This window comes from Nipponia nippon, unplaced genomic scaffold, assembly GCF_047370975.1.
Source record: "Nipponia nippon isolate SJK-2023a ecotype South Korea unplaced genomic scaffold, ASM4737097v1 scaffold_10, whole genome shotgun sequence".
In the NCBI taxonomy this organism is placed as follows: Eukaryota; Metazoa; Chordata; class Aves; order Pelecaniformes; family Threskiornithidae; genus Nipponia; species Nipponia nippon.
Window position 1 is genome coordinate 32808988 of NW_028262291.1, and position 20093 is coordinate 32829080.

The 20093-nt window shown below is 46.2% G+C and overlaps 1 protein-coding gene across 8 annotated transcripts in view; it reads left to right on the forward strand.

The window, feature by feature from the left end:
- Positions 1–20093, forward strand: part of SLC8A3 (solute carrier family 8 member A3) — a 118341-nt gene that overhangs the window by 12886 nt on the left and 85362 nt on the right. For all 8 annotated transcript variants that reach the window (XM_087746800.1, XM_087746802.1, XM_087746795.1 and 5 more), the window contains exon 2: positions 8130–9941. In XM_087746800.1, the coding sequence (XP_087602926.1) occupies positions 8176–9941 (1766 nt within the window). In that variant the 5' untranslated portion in view covers positions 8130–8175. The remainder of the gene's footprint in view (positions 1–8129; positions 9942–20093) is intronic.

The window sequence follows — 20093 nt, forward strand, 5'->3', positions numbered from 1 at the left end:
GAGAAGTTAAGAAAGAAGCAGGCCCATTTCTGGGGGATCGGAGCAGTGCCCCAGCTGCTGGGGTTAGCACCCAGCATGGCTGGCTGGTGGCTGCCCCAGGAGCTCAGGAGCCGGCAGGGGAAGGGCTCTCTGCCCGGCTACTTGTTGCATCAAATCCCACACATCACATGGTTTGTTTTGTTTGCCTCAAGTGAGTGTTGTCTGTCAGAAAACTTGCATTTTTCTTAACAAATTCTGGATCTAAAGAGAGTGAGATATGACTACAACACCTTTTTCCCTCTTCTTTACCACTTAGCCCACCTCTCTGTACAAATAACTATGGCTCTGCTGCATAAACGTGCTGTTGACAACAAATCCTAGGGTCTTTAATTGTAGCTGTTGCAGATCTGTCACCAGAGTGCTAAAGAAATGTCACGAATTGCTGCTGTCATCTTTCCTCTAGGATGCTGTGAGTCACTAGGTGATAAGTTGCACTCTGATGGTGGCACCTGAACCAGCAGTATAATACGTCCGTGAAGCAGGAGCAGTAAATAACACACCCTGTGTGCTGCCACGGGCAGTACATAAAATGCCTTTTACTGACAAGAAGTTTTCCTCACACTGCTGGAATCATTATTTTTCCCTTCCCCCCCCACCCCCCTTCCCAAATGGTCTTTGCTGCTCTTTATAAACCAGCAAGACAGAAAGCGATGAAAACCAGTGCCTTGAAGGCTGCAGCAGAGTCAGCGCCTATTGCAACCCCACGCGTTGTTGGGTGGCTGCTCCAGGTCGTCTCCACCAGCTGCAGTTGGTGGAACAGGCAGGGGGGCCCCTGAGTGGGTGACCCAGTAACTCCACTTCTTTATTTCCCTCAGCCTCCTGAACCTCAAAGGAAGGACTTTCAGCCTCTTTACTGGGCCTTTCACATCATAGGCATAAAATCAAGGGCCTGAAGAAGGTGCTTGAAAGTACCTGCCCCCTCCATTTGGGGCCATTCAGACTGCAAAGAATGGCGTTTTCAGATGTGCACTGGTATTAAAGCACCTAAAGGCTTTAATTGTGTTTAGAAACACCTCTAAACGCAATAAAAAGACTGATGTTTGAAGATCTCCTCTAAGTGTGCAATGGAGGCTTCCCAGTGACTTCCAAAAGGTCAGGACAGTGACTTTTTGCCAAATGTGCGTGTGGTTGCCACCAAAGCGCTACGGTGAGCTCCCAGTGCAGTTTGTACCGCGTGCCCTGAGTGCACTAACACTGGATGTGGTTGTCACGAGCAGGCTTGGACTCCATACCTGAACTTTTTTACTTCTTTACTGTGAGGGTGACTGAGCACTGGCACAGGTTGCCCAGAGAGGTTGTGAAGACTCTGTCCTTCATCCTTGAATATCCTCTGGATATTCAAAAGCCAACTGGACATGGTCCTGGGCACCTGGCTTTAGGTAGCCCTGCCTGGTCAGGGGGGTTGGACCAGGTAGCCCTCCGGAGGTCCCTTGTATCTCCCATGTGAATTAGTCACGCAAAAGTACTACAAAACACTGTTCAGAAAAACAACAGTGAGATTGTGTAGTATTAATGAAAAGCAAAAAAGCCATCTATATCAGAGCAGATAATACTGCTTTTTAAGCAGGAGGATGGCCACTACTAATCTATATGTCAGCCTAAATACCAGGTTTTGTTTTCTGAAAAGGCTACAGTTCTGGGGGAAAAAAATGAAAAGGCTAACGCTTACTGTCCCTTAGCCTGAGGAATCTCAGCCATACGGACGTGCATGGGGAATGGAAGAGCAAGGGTGCCGTGCCTCCCAAGGAGGCTGCGCTAGCCCGCACCATAAATAAGGACGGCTCTCAGAGCATGGCTGTGGCCGCCTGCTGAAGGGTTTCCTTCAGTGTCTGCCTCCTCCTCCTTTATGTATCTGTGCACAGAGCATAAACCGCAGCTCCTGTATCCATATATATTCATCTATCCTGTACAGATATTTTTCAGCTGGGGTGAGAGTGAGGACGTAAAATGCCCAGCCAGTCAAGTGCAGCCAGTGCAGCATTGGAAAGGGACAATTAAGTATGGGCATCTTTATGGGCTAGCTATTTATGGCACTGCTTCTCCAGGAGCATCATGGATACTAAAACACAGAAAAAACATCATGGACCAGTTCCCCAGGGCAAGTTGAGTGTCGGGAGGTTGCTCCTAGCCGTACACAGACTTGTGCTCTGTTTGGGTCGGCCCCTGGGATCACCGAATGTAACTGCATCCCATCACTGCAGCATCTCTATAAGGAATTAGTAGGCTTGAGTCCTTATGTCAATTAACACCCATTTACTGCGCCAGAATGGTAGGAACTACTCAAATTAGTAGAGACAACAGCTTGTAAACATTAAAAGACTTGCTACGAGAGCTGGGTTTTTTTGGTAGCTTTTTGCATGCTCTTGAGAGAAAAAAGACTGCTTTTGACATATACCGAGGGGATTATTCTGTAGGCAGCTAATTCTGGTTTTGGCATGTTTACTGTGAAGTGCAAAGCAGCAAGCACCTACAGCTCCCCACCATAACTTTTCCACAGAGCCAAACTGCGGGGATCTGTCATGGCCTAAGCATGAGTTGTAGTGCTTTTTTCCTCATAAAACCTAGCTGGTGCGGTCATAGGGAGCTAAACTACCTATTGCTGTGCAATAACTTGTGTAAAGTCAGCTTGGGGTCTGTGGTTCTGCTCGTATCAGATAGGCACGTGCCATCAGTGTGATGGTTTAAGGCCAGGTCTGTGCTTGGAAATTTGCATTTGTCTGACAAAATGGATCTAATTACATTGCTCTGGCTTTTGGCTTGCAGGTAAATCTTAACTTACACTCTGGGTACTCTTGTAGAGATGAGCAAAGGGCTCAATAGTGTTTGAATGGAGACAATTGAAAAATAAGCTTTGTTTTGTATTAAATATTTTGTTATGCTTTTATTTTGGGCGAAGGAGGAGTGTGAATTAGGTATAATACCTCTTCTGTTAAAACTCAGTTATTTGTGTTCTCTGGCAGAAGGGCTATAATTTCAATTTTTGCTGATGCTTATAAAAAAACCCGTGTGCTCACTCAAAAAGCTTTTATGTGTTTTGGAGCTGAGGAATGTGAGGCCCTGTTATTAAGCTGAACCTTATTTCTGTCTCCTCCAGCTTCGGAGCGGGGCTATAAGATGACACTAATAGCAGCGCTGTATCCGCTCTGTTCTGGGACAGATGCTTGTCAAGCAGACAAAACCCTTGATCTTGAGATGTCTCTGTCTGGCCCTCGTGCAGCACCCACGCCTGAATGGGGCTCACCCCGTGCTCAGATCTAATCAGCAGCCTTTCCTGGCCAGTCTAGAGTCAGGGGAGAGAGGATATATGGCCACAGATGTACTCCCTGTGTCTGATTTATTTGGGGGGTGGGAAGGAGAGGGGAAGGAGAGGGAGGTGCCAGACAACCTAATCTTATTTGCAGGTCAAATCCAAAGGTTCTAGTTTTTATCATGGTTTAAGGGGAATTTTGTCTAAATAAGAAATGAATAGGGACTTAGAGGTTTGCCTCTGGTTTTGTATTTACTAAGCAGTCATCTTGGGAACTTGGTATGTGGAGGTTACATGTTAGCAGCCATCACTGTGTTATCCTGCCTCTTGATTTGATTTCTTGTTGTGAATGCTTCCTTTTGAAAGTATCTTTGCCATTAGAGTCATGTGAGCAGCTGTATACATAAAAGTTAAATTATAAGGGATCAGTATAGCCTTCCCAGCTTCCTACCTTGCTATAGGTCCACAGCAGACAAACCACCTGTCTTCTGAAACTCAGCTATTATAAAAGATGCAATGAGCTTGATAGATGTCTAAAAAGTAATTTTCTATTGCAGACTTAATTGTCACAAGCATGGCCTGTGCTACTTTCTGGACTGTCTCCAGCAGTATTTCAAGACCTGATCTTCTTATTTATGGGTTCTATTTAAGGATTTATGGATCATGTGGCCATTGTCAACTCTTGTAGAAGAAGGAGTTCCCCCTGCTAAAATAACTGTTATGCATCTTCCCAGAGTCTTGCTGTTGAACACTAGTTCATTCTGTTGCATGGACGCTTTCAGCTTTTTGTCTCTCTTTTGCATTGATTGTATGCTTTGGACTTATCCTACCAGATAGGGGACACTTCACTCAGTACCACTGCCCTGATTTGCATGTATTCAGTGTGATAGCAATAGCGGGGCAGAGACCTGTGAGAGGAAATGATGTCTGATAGCAAAGAGGTAGTGGAAATTATGATCCTCGTGGTATAAAGCTGAAGATCACCCAATACCAGCTGACTCTCCGCTGTTGTTGCAGCCTCCTGTTGTTTGCGTCCCGCAGGGCCAGGGCAGTGACGTTGCTGGAATGACACCTCTCTGCGCCAGATGTGGATGTGTTTTGTCGCACTGGCGTCAGAGGAGTGACACCGTGACGCCTCCTGGGTGACTAGCAGTGACTCAGGGCTAGCAGTGCCGCAAGGCTGCCTGGAGGCTCAGTCCTCAGAGCAGGACTCGTGCTGAAGGGTGGCTCTTGTCACAGTTACCCCTGCTGGGATCAGTGCTGCTACTTAGAGGAGGGATCGGGGATGTGTCTACTTCACTCTGGGCAGGCCAGAGCTATGTAGATCCCCTCCAGTGATTTCTGGGCTGAGTTTAGTAGATATATCTGAGGGCAAACTTGTGCCTTGTATAAGCAACCTTGCTGACCTAGAGCTACAGAGTGAGTTTTAACTCTTCTGTCCTCTGTCATGTGAATGTTAAAACTGTTACCTCAATGTTTTATCAACAGCAATTTTAAAACTCAATAGTTTTATTCTATGTTGTAAAGCACTTTTGCACCAGTTCCCAAGGGGGAATGACAGTAAGAATGGTTCACTGTGTTTTTCAGATTGGTTAGGTTAATGTTTTTCATGTTAATGAACACATATTAAGATCTTATTAGACAGCGTGTCTGTGGGCGAAGTTCCTGTTGATCCCACTGGGGAGTTTTAGCTATGTCAAAGAATTGCAGGATCAGGTCATTATTGTATTGTTTTAGAAAATGATTGTGACCTCCACTTAACGTTAAAATGTTTGTCAAAGCAAGTGAAAACCGGTGAAGAAAAGTATTCCCGAATTCTGAGATTTTAGTCTGCAACCCATAGCCTGAGTTTGGAGGTCCAAACACATGAACAGAGGCTACCCTGGTAGAGGTTGTTTTTGAAATAATATACAAATAGTTTGAGGAATAATAATAATAATAAAAATACCCTCTGCTTAAAATCAGATTAAAAATTTAAGAAGGACTGGCAAGGTCCTGGAGTGTGTTGAGGAGTGGCTAGCAATAGAAACCACCACGGCATTACGGAAGGTAGAGATAGTGTTAATTACAGAAGGTGGTCGTCCCACAGAGAGGGAGGTTGGTGGCAGCAGTGATTAATTTCAGAGGGCAGTTTAGTCATTGTACTATTCCTAGACAAGGCTCTGAATTTAAGTGATACTTAGACTCTTAAGTCATTTTTGAAACCAAATTTAGGCTCTTGAGTCACGTAGATGTTTTCGAACTTACTCCTGTCTTTCTGTCAGCCATTTCTGCATGGCTGATCTTGGAAGACACAGCACCTACTGGCTGCTGTACAGTTAAGTAGGAGCTGGGAGCTGGAAGTGTCAAGAGGTTGGTGGATACCTGCCAGCAATTGCAGTACAGAAAAGGATGATCTGATGCGCCCAGAGTGCTTTTGGAGCTGCTGTGCTTGTGCAGTTGGTCTCTGTGTGCACCTTGAGTCAGAGGCACCTGGAACGTGTCATCTTTACTGTGCATGTGCACACATCTACCTTGCAGCCCAGAGAGCTCGGGCTTGCCGCTCGTAGTCCCTCTGCACATGTTCACTGGCCCTTTCTCAGAGATTTCCCAAGATCCTGCAGCCAAAGATCTGGGAAAATACCATGCGGAGCGGGAGGGAAGACACAACGGGACTGTCGAACTGAAGCCCAGTTGTATGTGCTGGGTAGCTCAGTCTTCCCTGTGACCCTGAGCTAAGCAGGCAGCGAGGCATTTTAACAAGACTTCAAGGGCTGGGGCTGGGGCTGGCTAACAGCTCTCACTGGCGCTGAGGTCCCTCTGATCCCCGGGGGCTTGGTCGGGCACCGGAGCCAGGGTAGACAGGCAGATAAGTGAGCACCGGAGAGAGAAGATAAGTAGGCTAATGTGGGAGAATCTGTCTCTTCTGAATTAGTCCAGGTAGCATGAAGAAGTATATTGTTTTTTCATATCAAGGGTGTCAGATATGGATTTGTGATCCTGATACTGCATAATCAATTCTCTCCCCTCTGCCGTGCTTTGCCAGGAGCGATTTTGTTCATTTGCAGTCCTTGTTCATGCTTTCCTTCCTGTTTTGCTTGTCTTTATAGATTTTTATCTGAAAGTTGAAAACATTTTTGTTGATATCGGGAAGATTGCACCCGCTTTTGGAAAGAGGCGAGCGACACAACACGATGATAAAATAGCCATTCGAGATGTATTTGTTAATGCTGGTAACAGTAAAATGTTGTCTGGAATATTTACAGTGCAAGGGAGACGGGAGGGACCTCCTCAAGTGTTCAGGGGCCAGTTCATCTCTTCAAACTGCCACCACCTGAAAGTTAGGCATCTGCTCTAAATTGGCTGACTGGGCACCCTCTATAGACCGTGGAGAGAGATGGGAAGCGACGAAATCCCTCCTGGAGATCTGTGTCTTAAATACATTTTTTTGGGTCAGAACAGGGTGGGACAGGAAGGATCGTCCCCTGGAAGCGACTGTCTCTTTCCTCTGACTACAAAGGGAACCTAAGTGACTTCATTTAACTTACTGCCCAAGATTTAGATAGTTACAGTAGGGGAAATTAATCCCAGCCCTACTGATTTGGCAGTACAAACCTCAATGAAAGTTAGTGGGAGTTAAAGCTCTTGAACCTTCCAAGTGCTGTAGATAATGCCGCTATTAAGTTTGATGTTTCCTGTGAGATACTTGGCTGTGTCTGGACTCACAAACGTGATTTGTCAGCTAAGCCTGAGACCACATTCTTCCAGTGGCTTGTTATAAAGGAAGGAGAATAGTGTGACCCATGACAATGTGAAGGGTTCAGAATCCAATTTTAAGTGGTGCAAGCCCTACAGCGATGTAGCCCATAAGTAATAGAAGGCATTATTGGGCAGTGATATGCCAAATCTACGTGATACATCGATTGGCTCCTTTGTTTTTGCATGGTATTTTAGGTTAGAGATGACTTTCATTTTACAGGGTATTTGAAGATATATCAATTTCTTAGGGATGCAGAGGGAATGTTGGTGGGTACATGCATTTTGCTCTGTCTTCTGGGTTCATGAGCCCAGCTTTTTTCTAACCGTTGTGGTTTTGTAAGTTTCTGTGACCATTTAAAAGCCGGATTATTGATGTAAAATGTGATTGTCCAGATCACGATGGAAAGGCTAGTGAAAAATGGCCTTTGGCACTTTGCCTAGCACATGAGTCCTCTGCCCTATTTCTGGGCTGACATCTTTACCTGCTAATGTGGAGGCCCTGTGCTTCAGAAGCTTAGGGGCGCCCTAGGATCCTTCCGGGGACTCTGCAGCCTCTTAGGAGGTTATGCCCGCGGGGATGGTTTGGCCACCGAGGTACTCCATAATTCGTAACTGAATTATGTACAACAAATGGACTTCATTTGGAGATTGCTCATCACAGGCCTTTAATGGTGCTTCTTGTGTTGCTAGTGATTCCTTGACTTGTCTTATCCCCTGGGTGGTGAGACAGGGAAGCCTTTAGATTTGGTTTCTTGTGCTGAGTTGAAGTGCTAGGTGCTGGGGAACACCATGGCATCATCAGGTGAGTGGAAACTGAGCGCTCAGTACTCCTGTTGCACATGCTGTAGGTCAAGAGTGGGCTATTTTATATATACACTTTTCCTCTGAGTTACTTTTCTAGCAATTGATCTTCATCTGCTGGGCATGTAAATGCTGCAGTTTGTTAGAGTCCCTGCTAAATACCTTCTTCAAAGTGACAGAAAGACAACCCCTGCATCTCTACCGGTGCTCTTCAGTGGTGAGATACTGAAGTGCGTTTGGGTAAATGTTGCATCTTCCTTTTCTCTCATGCTTCCCTCCCCCCTCTCTGTTTTGTTTGTTTCAGGTTCTCGGCCTTTTTGGATCTACACAGTGGAAGTTGCATCTTGTGTATGGCGTGGTTAAGCTTGCAGCCTGTCACCTCGGCCTTCCTCCATTTTGGGCTGGTTACTTTTGTGCTGTTTTTGCATGGTTTGCAGGTGGATGCTGGCCTGACGGGAGACTCAACCAGTTCAGTACAAAACAGCTCGTGTTCAGGATCTTTTGACTGCAAGGAAGGTGTTATCCTGCCAATATGGTACCCAGAAAACCCATCCCTTGGGGACAAAATTGCCCGTGTTATCGTATACTTTGTAGCACTGATCTACATGTTCCTTGGAGTCTCCATCATTGCAGATCGTTTCATGGCATCTATAGAGGTCATTACATCGCAAGAGAAAGAAATCACGATTAAGAAACCCAATGGAGAGACTACAACGACCACCATTCGGATTTGGAATGAAACTGTTTCCAACTTGACCCTCATGGCTCTGGGCTCGTCTGCTCCCGAGATCCTTCTGTCTCTGATAGAAGTGTGTGGGCATGGATTCATAGCTGGAGACCTGGGGCCGTCTACAATTGTTGGCAGCGCTGCTTTCAATATGTTTATCATCATTGCCATCTGTGTCTATGTGATCCCTGATGGGGAAACGAGAAAGATAAAACACCTGAGGGTTTTCTTTGTCACAGCTGCCTGGAGCATCTTTGCTTACATCTGGTTGTACATGATCCTTGCTGTCTTCTCTCCAGGTGTGGTTCAGGTCTGGGAAGGTCTGCTCACACTTTTCTTCTTTCCACTTTGCGTCCTTCTGGCTTGGATAGCTGATAGACGTCTGCTTTTCTATAAGTACATGCACAAAAAGTACCGTACTGACAAGCACAGGGGCATTATCATAGAATCAGAAGGTGATCACCCTAAGGGAATTGAGATGGATGGCAAGATGATGAACTCCCACTTTCTGGATGGAAACTTAGTGACTGTGGAGGGGAAGGAGGTAGATGAATCTCGCAAAGAGATGATCCGGATCCTTAAGGACCTGAAGCAAAAGCACCCAGAAAAGGACTTGGACCAGCTGGTAGAGATGGCTAACTACTATGCCTTGTCTCATCAGCAAAAGAGCAGAGCCTTTTATCGCATTCAAGCTACCAGAATGATGACGGGAGCTGGCAATATTTTGAAGAAGCATGCAGCTGAGCAAGCCAAGAAGAGCACCAGCTTGCATGAGGTGCGGCCAGATGAACCTGAGGAATTCATCTCCAAAATTTATTTTGACCCATGCTCCTACCAGTGTCTTGAGAACTGTGGTGCCGTTCTCCTGACAGTGGTGCGGAAAGGAGGGGACATGTCCAAGACCATCTATGTGGACTATAAAACAGAGGATGGCTCTGCCAATGCTGGTGCTGACTATGAGTTCACAGAGGGGACTGTTGTCTTGAAATCAGGGGAGACCCAGAAGGAGTTCTCAGTGGGAATTATTGATGATGACATCTTTGAGGAAGATGAGCATTTCTTTGTGCGGCTCAGTAACCTCCGTGTGGTGGAGAGCGAGGAACCTCCAGAGCTCAGTAACTCCCCATACCCAAAGGCCATATTGGCTTCTCCTTGTGTGGCCACAGTGACTATACTGGATGATGACCATGCTGGCATCTTCACATTTGAGTGTGATGTTATACATGTCAGTGAGAGCATTGGTGTGATGGAAGTCAAAGTCCTAAGGACATCAGGTGCTCGGGGTACAGTCATAGTGCCATTTAGGACAGTAGAAGGGACAGCGAAAGGAGGCGGAGAAGACTTTGAAGACACTTACGGGGAGTTGGAATTCAAGAATGATGAAACTGTGTAAGTAATCCATTTGTTTCTGTTACCGGGTCTAGTTTTAGAGTTTAACCCCACATTTTGCATCCATTACAGGTGAATGCTGACAAGGCACAGGCCCCTTTCTTCAGCTTTCCTTCAGTTTCCCTACTTACCTCTTTCAGGCAAGAACCGACAGCAGGATTTAAGAGCTCAAAGCTCATGTCCCTTCCCTCTTGGGAATGACAAAGTGGCTTAGAAATACTGGGGGGAGAGGGAGGCATAGGAGGAAAATATATCATTCTCTGACGTCCTGTACTAAAGCTAAGGGTTAATGGAGAGTTAATGTAGAGAGAGAAGGAAAAGGGCAAGCTTTTACCTGGCTGGGCAAATATGGGAAAGCCTCTTTTTGAACACCAAACGTAGAACACACAGGAGTTTATTGCAATCCCTAGATGAAAAGTTGACAAGTTATTCCCAGGCAAGCAAGAGCTGCTCAGTAGACATGGGGCTTCATTTTCACAGGAGCAACACATCATACCTGTGTCCCTAGGCTACCTGTGCAACTTGCAGGTCCCTGTGGCAGTTAATTCACAGCATAGGCACAGCTGCAAGCTGTTCTGCTGGACTTGTGAAATCCTTCCAGCCCTTATGTCCCCATGGTCTACCCATATCCCCATGTCACCTTCTCTATGATCTCCCTATGTCTGTTCTTTTACTACCTGTGGTTTTTCCCCTTGTAAAATACCATGGCAATTGGCAATAATGGTCTAAAGCACTGCAGCTCACAGCCTGTCCATGTGGCTCCATGACCCAGTGTTTTCATACCGAATAAAGAAGGGAAGCAGAATACTCTGCACCAGTCCTGTTAATTCAGCTCTTTTATTGCGTACAAAGTAGCTGATACGAAGCTAGGAAGTAATAAAGACCAGAGAGGCGATAATGTCTAATTGCTTTAAGTACCTGCTGTTAACATTAGTGGGAATGAGAAAAATCCCTTAGCTGAGCAGGAAGAGGGAGGGGGGTGTGAACCTGGTGCTAAAACTCCCTAGTGTTAAGTGCCTAGGTTCCTCTTGTTAACACCTAATCACTTGAGCCATCAAAGGAAGAATTGTGCAGACTTGCAACTGGCATCAGAGAAAGGAAATCTTTGTACCAAGCTTCCCAATTCAGTACCCGAAAGGATGTTAATATATTAAATGCTATGGAGTAGGGATGCCCTAATTCAATAGCACCTTCTGCCTTAGCCCACTAAACCATTTAATCCAGCTAATATCCACAGTCCTGATGCTTGATTGTAAGTACGTGTTCTTCCTATTAAAGGAAGAGAAGCTCCTGGTTGGCTGGGTCCAGCCACTATCAGAGATGGAAGAGGATCAGCTGGCCTCATCTGGCCTTTTCAGGGACATGGGCCATGCAGGTTAGTCTCCTTAATTGAGCCACAAGCTGATTTCTCTAGAGAAAGTGAAGAAGAATGTCAGCTGTGTGGTGACAGTCTCCTGTGAGTAGACTACCTAAAATATAATGGGTACTACCTTGCTGCAGCCAGGTCTTGAAGAAAAGAGACTTTTCTTGCTTGAAAAAGACCCATCAGTGAAAGGCCAGCAGGTTTGGGGTACCAGAGAATAAGCCCATGACCCATTTTACGCCAAACTTTATTCCCTTTCTTTCATCTTCCAGCTGATGGAAGAGTTGTTTTTGTCTTTGAAAAGTGTGACAGAAGGTCAGAGGATACCCACATAACTGCTTCCCTTGAGTTAAAACAAATCACGTTCAGCAAGACCATGTGCATCCCTGTGGGACAGACTCTAATGAAAATGAAGGCAGTCCAGAAAACAAGTATGTGTAGGTTGCTTAACGCTGTAGTTTGTGACCCAAGAAGATGCTTTAGAGCACAGATGAGACATTGTGGTGTACTTAAAACTGTGCCCACAGCTAATACATTAATGTGACTTTCACTTCTGCATCAGAAGACTGCTAGGAACAAAGCCAGCTCGCCATAGTGGCTCATGGAGTCCATGTGGCTAGCAGAGATTAATTTCTTTTGAAGCTAGAATTGGTGTAGCTGGCTCAACGTAACACTTAATCAAACTAATAAGCCTAACAAGGAGGGAAATCATGTCAGCCAGCAGGCTGCCTTTATTGACTCTCAGGTTTCATTGTAAATATCCAGGTCTTCTGGGAATGGAATTTTAGGCTGGAAATATGTGAGGGTAGTTTTCAGTAATCAGCCTGTGGCCTTTAAATTCAGTGAACACAGGTCAGTTGCTGTACTTTGCCAGCTTTTCTCTGACGTGCAGGTGGAAGTAGCTGTAGAAGTGTGGAAGCAGTAATGGGTGGGTTTAATCTCTTCTTTCTTTTATGCTTTCCAAATCTGAATGCAGAAAAATAATTTTGAGCAAATATTTAGGCTGCAAACAAATTTGAGGTGATTCAGGTCTGAATTTGGAGTTCAGACCCATAATGCTACTATTCCAACAAACACTATCTAGTTCTGGTCAGCCCAGTTTGGGAAGATGGGTGGATAGGGACAGTTCGGGACAGTTTTGCTGACCCAGAGGGCAGCATATGAGTGACCGGTCATGGTATTGCTTGGTATAAGGCTGTATGAAGACACTGGGTCACCAAATAGCCAGGGGGTTGCCTGGCTGAATATTTGAGGCCCAGCCTCTTAAATGTCTTGCCACCGAGGGGGATCCACCACCAGGTACTGACATCCCCCGCACACTGAAGCGGGGACCAAGGGTCCACAAAGCCCAGTGAAGAACAGAGGGGAAAGCAGGAAGACTAAGATGGTCAGTAGACAGTGCTAAGGACACGGAGTTAGAAAGCAGTGAGAACTTACGTGTTCCCCACTTCAGCCTACTGATTAGGCCCTTGCTTAGGAAAGGTGAAAGTTGAGCTCTAGTTTCCATGCTGGTGTAGGAGCTGCTTGTGGATGGAGTCCTGCCTACCCCACTGCTTTAACCTTGCCATTCTCCTCGTGGAGTCACTTGAAAAAGATTTTTTTGACTCACGGAGGAAGGAAATGAATTAACAGCATCTTGCAAACGTGTAAGTGCTAAGTTTTGTTGTGGCTAGTGTGCAAGTGTGCTAAGGATCCACAGAACTGCAGCCACAGAGAAGCACTGATCAGTGTAAACCAGAGGAGAGTAAAAGCTTCAGTTCACGCTCTGGCGCACGAATTAAAAAACATCAGCTTGCATTCTGCAGCGGCAGGCAATCTGTAAGTAGTTTGCAGGTCGGTCTCCTTAAGTGTAGCAATGGCTAGATTAATCTGAGAGGCACTGGATTACGCAGCATCCTTGAGATTAAACTATAGGAGAGGAGCTGCCATCTACCAAATCCCCAGGGCCAAGGATAAGCACTTTCCCTGAAAACTAAATGGAGAAGGGGTCTTCACTTAGTTTATTTTATCCTGTTATATTTATCTTAGGGTTGTTTTTAAGAGGCTTTCCCTAAAATATGTGGGACTGAAAAAAGCTGAGTTGATGCAAACGTTACAGAATGAGAGGGAAATGGATCCTGCCACCGGGTCTTGCTTATTGCCTCTGTGATTCTTTCTAGACTAACATGGTCAAAGTTTCCTTACTCACGTTTGGGTGGGAGCACAAGAGAAAGCAGGCTGAGATGAGGAGGTTTGAAACAATGCTGTTATTACTGAAATATGGTCCCATGCAGCGTGTGTGTGTATGGATGTGTATGGGTGTTGGACAGCTATAAATCAAGCCGTATAATCTTGAACGCTGTCATCTGTTGAGAAGGGAATTGATCAGGTCTCAAATATTTGATTATGCTGCCTCTTTTTCAATACATTTGTTATTTCTAAACTCCTGCTCCAGTGAGGGTCAGCTATGACCTAGGCAGCTGAAGCAGAATCCTAGCTCTTTTGTTGACTAAACGGAAACTCTCAAAAAATCAAGTCCAAAACTTAGCTTTTTTTTTTTTTTTTTTTTTTTTTCCAAGATGACTGAACGCTTTTCTAGTAAATGATTTTGTATGGAAATAAATGTTAGGTTCTTGGAGGTATGAAAATGTAGAAGAATGATTGACCCAGCTGCTTTATCATGTCCAAGCAATAAAGATATCATTAAGAGCCAGCAGCAAAAAATGAATAGAGTTTTAACAGATTTTCTTTTTGCATAATAAAGGGAACTCCTAGCAAGTCATTAAATTTAATTTAAATTTTCTCTGTTTAAATTGTTTCCTCTCTTTAAAACTGTTTAAATTCATATGGAAATTTGTCTAGGTCTTGCTTTAGAAAGTTTAGAAGATACACAAGTTACTAGTAGCTAACTGATGTGCCAGCTAGAAAATAAAGTGACAAGTTCTGCTGTGGCCATGTCACTTGCAGCAGCTATACTGAGTTAAGGGTTAGGCCAAGAGATCTACTTTGTTACTTGCCTTTGTTGCTGGTTGCTCAATTACTTGCAGGACCTGGAGGCTACTAGAGGTGTAGCCATCTGCCCTCAGTCTGTAGTTCTCAGTTCCTGTGGCTCAGGAAGGAACAGGGCATTGAGAGATGCTGTGGTGTTAAACTGGTATTACATGGCCTACAAAGCCTCTTTGCAAAGTCAGCATGGCTGAACTTTGGTAACGTGGAAACCCACAGTCACTTATCTATGTGTGTGTTAGGCAGAGCTCTCAGTAACAGAAGGGCTGTCTCCTCCATTCACACAGAGACTGCTAGAGTCAAACATATTAAGCCTGCCTTGATAAGCAGTGAGATTCTTTTTTTCCTTTAGGATTTGGGCAGGACGTTATGTGCAAGTTGCATGTTGCCTCTCCTTGTCTGCTTCTCTCCAGAGAAGCCCCCCGGCAGCTGCATGTATGGCCGTGGCTGCTCCACAGAGTCACTGTGAGCCTTGGGCTGCCTCCGAGCGCGTGCTTAGCTCGGTGGGGCTGGTTTTCCAAAGTGCTGCCATGACCCTGAGCAGTGGAACACCACATGCGTTTCTTCCTGTTGGGGGCTTCAGGCATTTTCTGGCAGGGTGGTTCATGGAGTGTGCGTGTGTGTGAAGGCCAGAGCTGTGCCAGAGGTGGTCCTGCCTGGGTCAAGCTCAGGTTGGTGCTGTGCCCCAAGGCTGGTGGTTAACAACTGCCCGAGGCAGCCACCACGTACCACTGCTGCCACCCTCTCTCCTGTGTGTTGTGCCACCCTTGTTTGGTGGGAAGGCCGGTATCCCTTCCTTCTCCTTTTCCTCTCCTGTCCCCTCATGCTTGGATGCAGAGATACATGGGCCCTAACCCCTTGCTCGTGGTCCTGCCGTGGTGGCTGTTAGCTTCCCCCAGCAGATCTTGTGAAGGGGATAGTGGAGAAAGGTGAATGGCGGTTTTCTGTTTGAAGGATGTCATACTGAGGCTTGGTGTAATTAATTGTCCCTCCTTTTTGCCATTCAGCACTTGAGGAAACTGTCAACAATTTTTTAATTTGATCACCTACGCAGTCATGGTTGTGGCATTTTGAGGGGAGTGCTATTAATGATACTTAGCTCTTTTGCATGGCGTTTCATCAGTAGATCTCATAGCACTCTGCAAAGGAGATTGAGGAACATTATTCCCGTTTTGCAGATGGGGGAAAAGATACAGAGAAAGTGGCTTCTCTTTCCTCTGGATTACCCAGCAGATCAGAGGCAAAGACAGGAATAAAACTGACCTCCCTGAACTGCTGGCCTGTGCTCTATCCAGATGAAGGTCTGTGTACATCAGTCTTGTAATTTCCTGTTATTCAGGACCACAGTGAATTTATGCAAATTTACTGACCTCTCCCCAGCCATCGCAAATCAGGTTGGTACAGGTGTAGGCAGGAGATGCAATATCTCACTATTCCCCCAAGCTGTCAACAGTAACTGTGGTTTTGGGTGCTCATTTTCCTAAATTAAATTTTCCTCACATGACATGGAGGTGTGCTGCATCTGCAGACTTTAGTTTATTTACATCAGCTGTGATGACTCCAATTAACGACTGAGATCATTACCAAAATAATTTTGGTGATCTAGTCTGAACAGTTCTCATACACCATGCACTGATCCTAAGGCTCTGGGCTCTGAGGAGAACAGCCCTCAAAAAATTAAGATTAATTAGTGGGACTCCAGGTAATGACAATTTGTTGTGTGAGGCTGATGGTTTCCTTCTCTCAGGACATGCTTCCTTCCCATTAGACCCTTCTTGAGATTGAACTTGAGACTGAATCCTCCAAACTCTTCTCTGATTTGTTTCTGTCAGTGGGTAAGCTCCTTCTGGCTTTCTCTTCCTACACCTTCACATAAATTAGAAGTTCTAGATTCCTGATTTAATTCTTATTAAGGGAAAACAGTAGCAGCTGTCCTCCAGTTAAAAAAAACTTTCCCCCACTATGTTGCCAGTGGTGAAAGGCTGTTGTATTTGCTTCTTGCTGTGAAGTTCTCATGTCAGCGTTCTTAACAGTACCAGTTTCTAATTTAACTGGAGTCCTTTACACACAGACACGCACGCTCTGGGTTTCTGCTGTAGTCCTGCTGTGAGGTCTAGGTAGCATGACCTGCAAGGGATTAGTGTAAGGCGTCAGGGGACTGTTCCTGGAGCACGTGTAAAATCAGCCTGCAGAAATGTGAGACTGCAGCACCATCCTGGGAAGAAGAGAAGCCCTGAGCTGACCTTTACCTTCCCAGATAGTGCTGTTGGCAGGTGTTGGGGGGACATACTTGCCATCTGTCCATGAAGAAGGACAAATGACATCCTGTCTCGGAGACTGTGTCTTCTTGACCATCAAAGGAGGCATTTGTATGAGTTTATGTGACAGCATTAAACAAGGGAGGCATGGGATCCCAGCTCAAAAGAGAGGCATGTGGTAGAGACTGGCTTTTCAGAGCTGGTGTGTGCTCTGATCTAGCAGAGAAGGCCCTGGGAAGCTCATGGGCTCCTGAAGTAGGAGGCCCTTGGAAGGGATGTGCTGGGAGGAAGCAGAGAGGGCAGCGATATTCCTAGTTTAGAGCAAACAGGGAAATTCACCCTGCCAATTGACACAACCAAGTTTGGGGTTTAAAAACAAACAGACCAGAACTGATCCAAGATAAAACAAGTCTGCCGTGGCTTGGGTGAGCTTTGCTTCCTTTACTCATGCTGACTTACACATTACTGCGTGGGACACCTTTGCAAATGAGTGGCTTAGACATCATGCCCTTTACGCACAGGTTTGCAGAGGCACAGGTCATAGTTGTTTCCCACCTATAAGGAGGAGAAGGCACAGTTTGAATGATGCAGCTTCAGGGGATAAGGAGAGATGCTGGTGGCAAGGCTTGATAGACCATGTATCACTCCAAGTACATGCTGGGTTTTTTTTTAACCCACAATGGGAATGTTACTTACAGTATTGTTGTAATGTGTCTGTGACTTCTAATAGATCAGAGTGCCAGCAAAGTTTTTGAGTTAAATATGGGCTTATCCTTTTCTAAATGAGACGAGGAGAACAGCAGAGTCTAAAATCTCCCCAGCCAGAGATCCTCCAGCACGTTTTTGTTGTGACTAAATAGAAGCAGCTGATCCTGGTGGAAGGTGGCAGCTGTTTCAAATAAGAGATGATTTACCTGTTGCTAGCAGTGTGGCTTGTTTCTTATTTACCTCATGTCAGGATAAAAGGTGATAAGAGAATTTGTTATGCTAGCTGATAGAAGCACTGGGGACCAAGTTCATCCTCCGTTTAGCTTCGGTGAAAACAGCAGATTTAAAGCTGGGAGGAATGTGGACTGGTACATATTTACAGCTGTCTTAGCAGATGGGCTGTTGACAGATGAGGCCCCTCAAGTCTCTGCCTGGGTGTCAGCACGTACTGCTGCAAGCATTTCAGCTGAAGCCAGTCCTGGTGTTGAGCAGGCCCTGGCTGCTCGATGGGTCAGGCCCTTTGGGTGGTTGCGTTGGAAGGGCAGCAGGGTGGAAGTCTGAACATCAAAGAGGACCAGTTCTTCCTGCCAGGGTTTGCAGGACCTGTCCTTTTGAGACGTCTGCTGAGCTGCCTCGAAGCCTGAGCCGCCTCACGTGGAGCGTGGTGCAGCCCCAGAGCTGGACTGCAGCCCCTGGAAACTCTCCTCTGGACATCAGGTCCCTGACAGCCTCCACTATGTCCTGCTGCTCTCATTCCAGGTGCTGGTGTGGAGTCCTCCTGGGTATAAAGGGCTTGATGCTCTACCTACCCCCTGTGAGCAAAAGCCATGGCTCTGATCTCCTGGTCCTTCTGTTAGATTGTGAAAGATCTCCTTTGGTGTTTTTAGGTGCTGGGGAAGAAAGAGTCTTTTTCTCTCTCCCCCATTTGCCTCTCCAAACAGGCGGCTGCTCCTGCCTGTGCTGCAGCTGTTGTGCTGAGTGTGTCGTAGGTGGTTTATCTGCTGCTGTGCCTCTTGGGTGCTCCGTGTAAAAGTATGCTGTTGAAATGGGGTATGTTGTATGAAATGGGGTATGTTGTATGAAATGGGGTAGGAATTACCTTTTGTCCCCCTGTTGTTCCTTCCATGAGATAAGCAAGCCAAATGGGTCCTACCCTCATAAAAATCCCCACCTGAGCTCCATGCTGCTCTCCTTTTAACCTTTAGAGAAAAAAGCATGATAAAGATATCCATATTTAATGTAGAAATTCTGCTCTACTTATCTATGCTTTACTTGTCTTCCCTCCTTGGTTGGTCTCTCCTTTACCTCATCTGCTTGAGAGTTTTGGCTTCATACCGCTATTTCCACCTCCCTTAGTAAAGACAACTGGACCACGATGCTGTTTAGGAAGGATGTGCCAAGACCAGTGTATTGACTGTGCAAGACTAAATAAGCACTGAGCACTCTGTTTTCTAAGACATCAGGAATGCTTCTTTATTTTGGGGTGGATTGTGGTTGGCTTTGATAGCTCACAGTAGTTTTCTCTTCCTGTATTGGAGCTGGGGAGGGAGAACATGTGAATTGGCAGTTTTTCCCAGATGTGTCCTGTTAGCTGACACCACTGGAGGTGGGCAGAGCTGTGAATAATGCAAAATTGCAGCAAAGGGACTATGTATGAGCAATAACTGCTTGCCTAGCAGCTGGGCTCCCAGCGTTTGATCATCTGTGTCCTGCAGAGCAATACCTGAAAGCTGTAGCAGGGTGGAGCGTACCAGATGCCTCAGTACTGCTGGCATGCAAGGCTATAGCACCGTGGAAGCGTGAGGAGCTGTGTGTGCTTTATCTCAGCACAACTGTGGTGCCTGTCCTATAGGAAGATCTTAGTTTTCTATAATTAGCAAGTTCTTGGCATAACTGTCTTTTTGCTCTTTTTGTGGCCTGCCGAGTGGAGCGGTGCTAGACGTGGTCTGTGGGAGTCAGAGCTGATGGCAGCTTCGGTAGGTCATTAGACTTTGTGGTGGGCAGCTGGTGCTGGCTTTCCCTTGAGGTGACTAAAAAAAAAAAAATAGGCTCCGGGGCTTGATTATCCCATCCTTTTTATGGTACAAAGCAGCAAAAAAAGGCGTAACAGATGTGACATCTCCCCTGGCTTGACAGTAAGTTGTAGACAGCAGTGTCGGAGCAGGAGAGCAGAAGTGCTGGGTGGCTTCCCTGGTGCACAGCCCCCAGAGGAGAGGGTGAAGACAAAAGGAGATGTTGCCTTTGGTGCTGAGAGAGCATCAGTATGTGGACAGGTAGGTTTTTTTCTTCCCTGAGCTCTGTGGTGAGCAGTAGGTCCCACATGTGTCCTTGTGCAGTGCTTCTGGCTGGCCAGGAGCCTGAGGAGGTGAGGTGCCATGATGCAGAGGGGCATACCAGTCTCCAGTGTGTTGCCCACACGCAGGCTGTGCTGGGACAGCAGGGCAGCTGATTTTGCAAGCCTGGTGCTTCAGCTCCCCTGGGAAGATCTGGTTCACAAGGAAAAATCGAATGAGTCTGGACTAAAACAAAGAGCAAAATCCAAGGGTTGAAATAGGCCCCTGGGAGCATAGCTTTGGGTGCTCAAGGGATGGAAGCATGGCCAGCATTGGGGGAGCGAGCTGCCTTGTCCCAGGGTTGCTCTGGCTGTCTCTGAGGGACCAGGGTAGCTGTTTGTGGCTCTGGGTCATTTGAAGGCAGGATGAATGGATAGGCAGGCTGAGGCGGGAACCTTGCCAGCGTGCACTGTAAAGACTGGAGACCCTGTTTGGCCTGGCCTAGGATTATTAATGCCTTGCCTTTGGGGACTGCTTCTCAGTAGACTAAGACCTCCCTTGTACA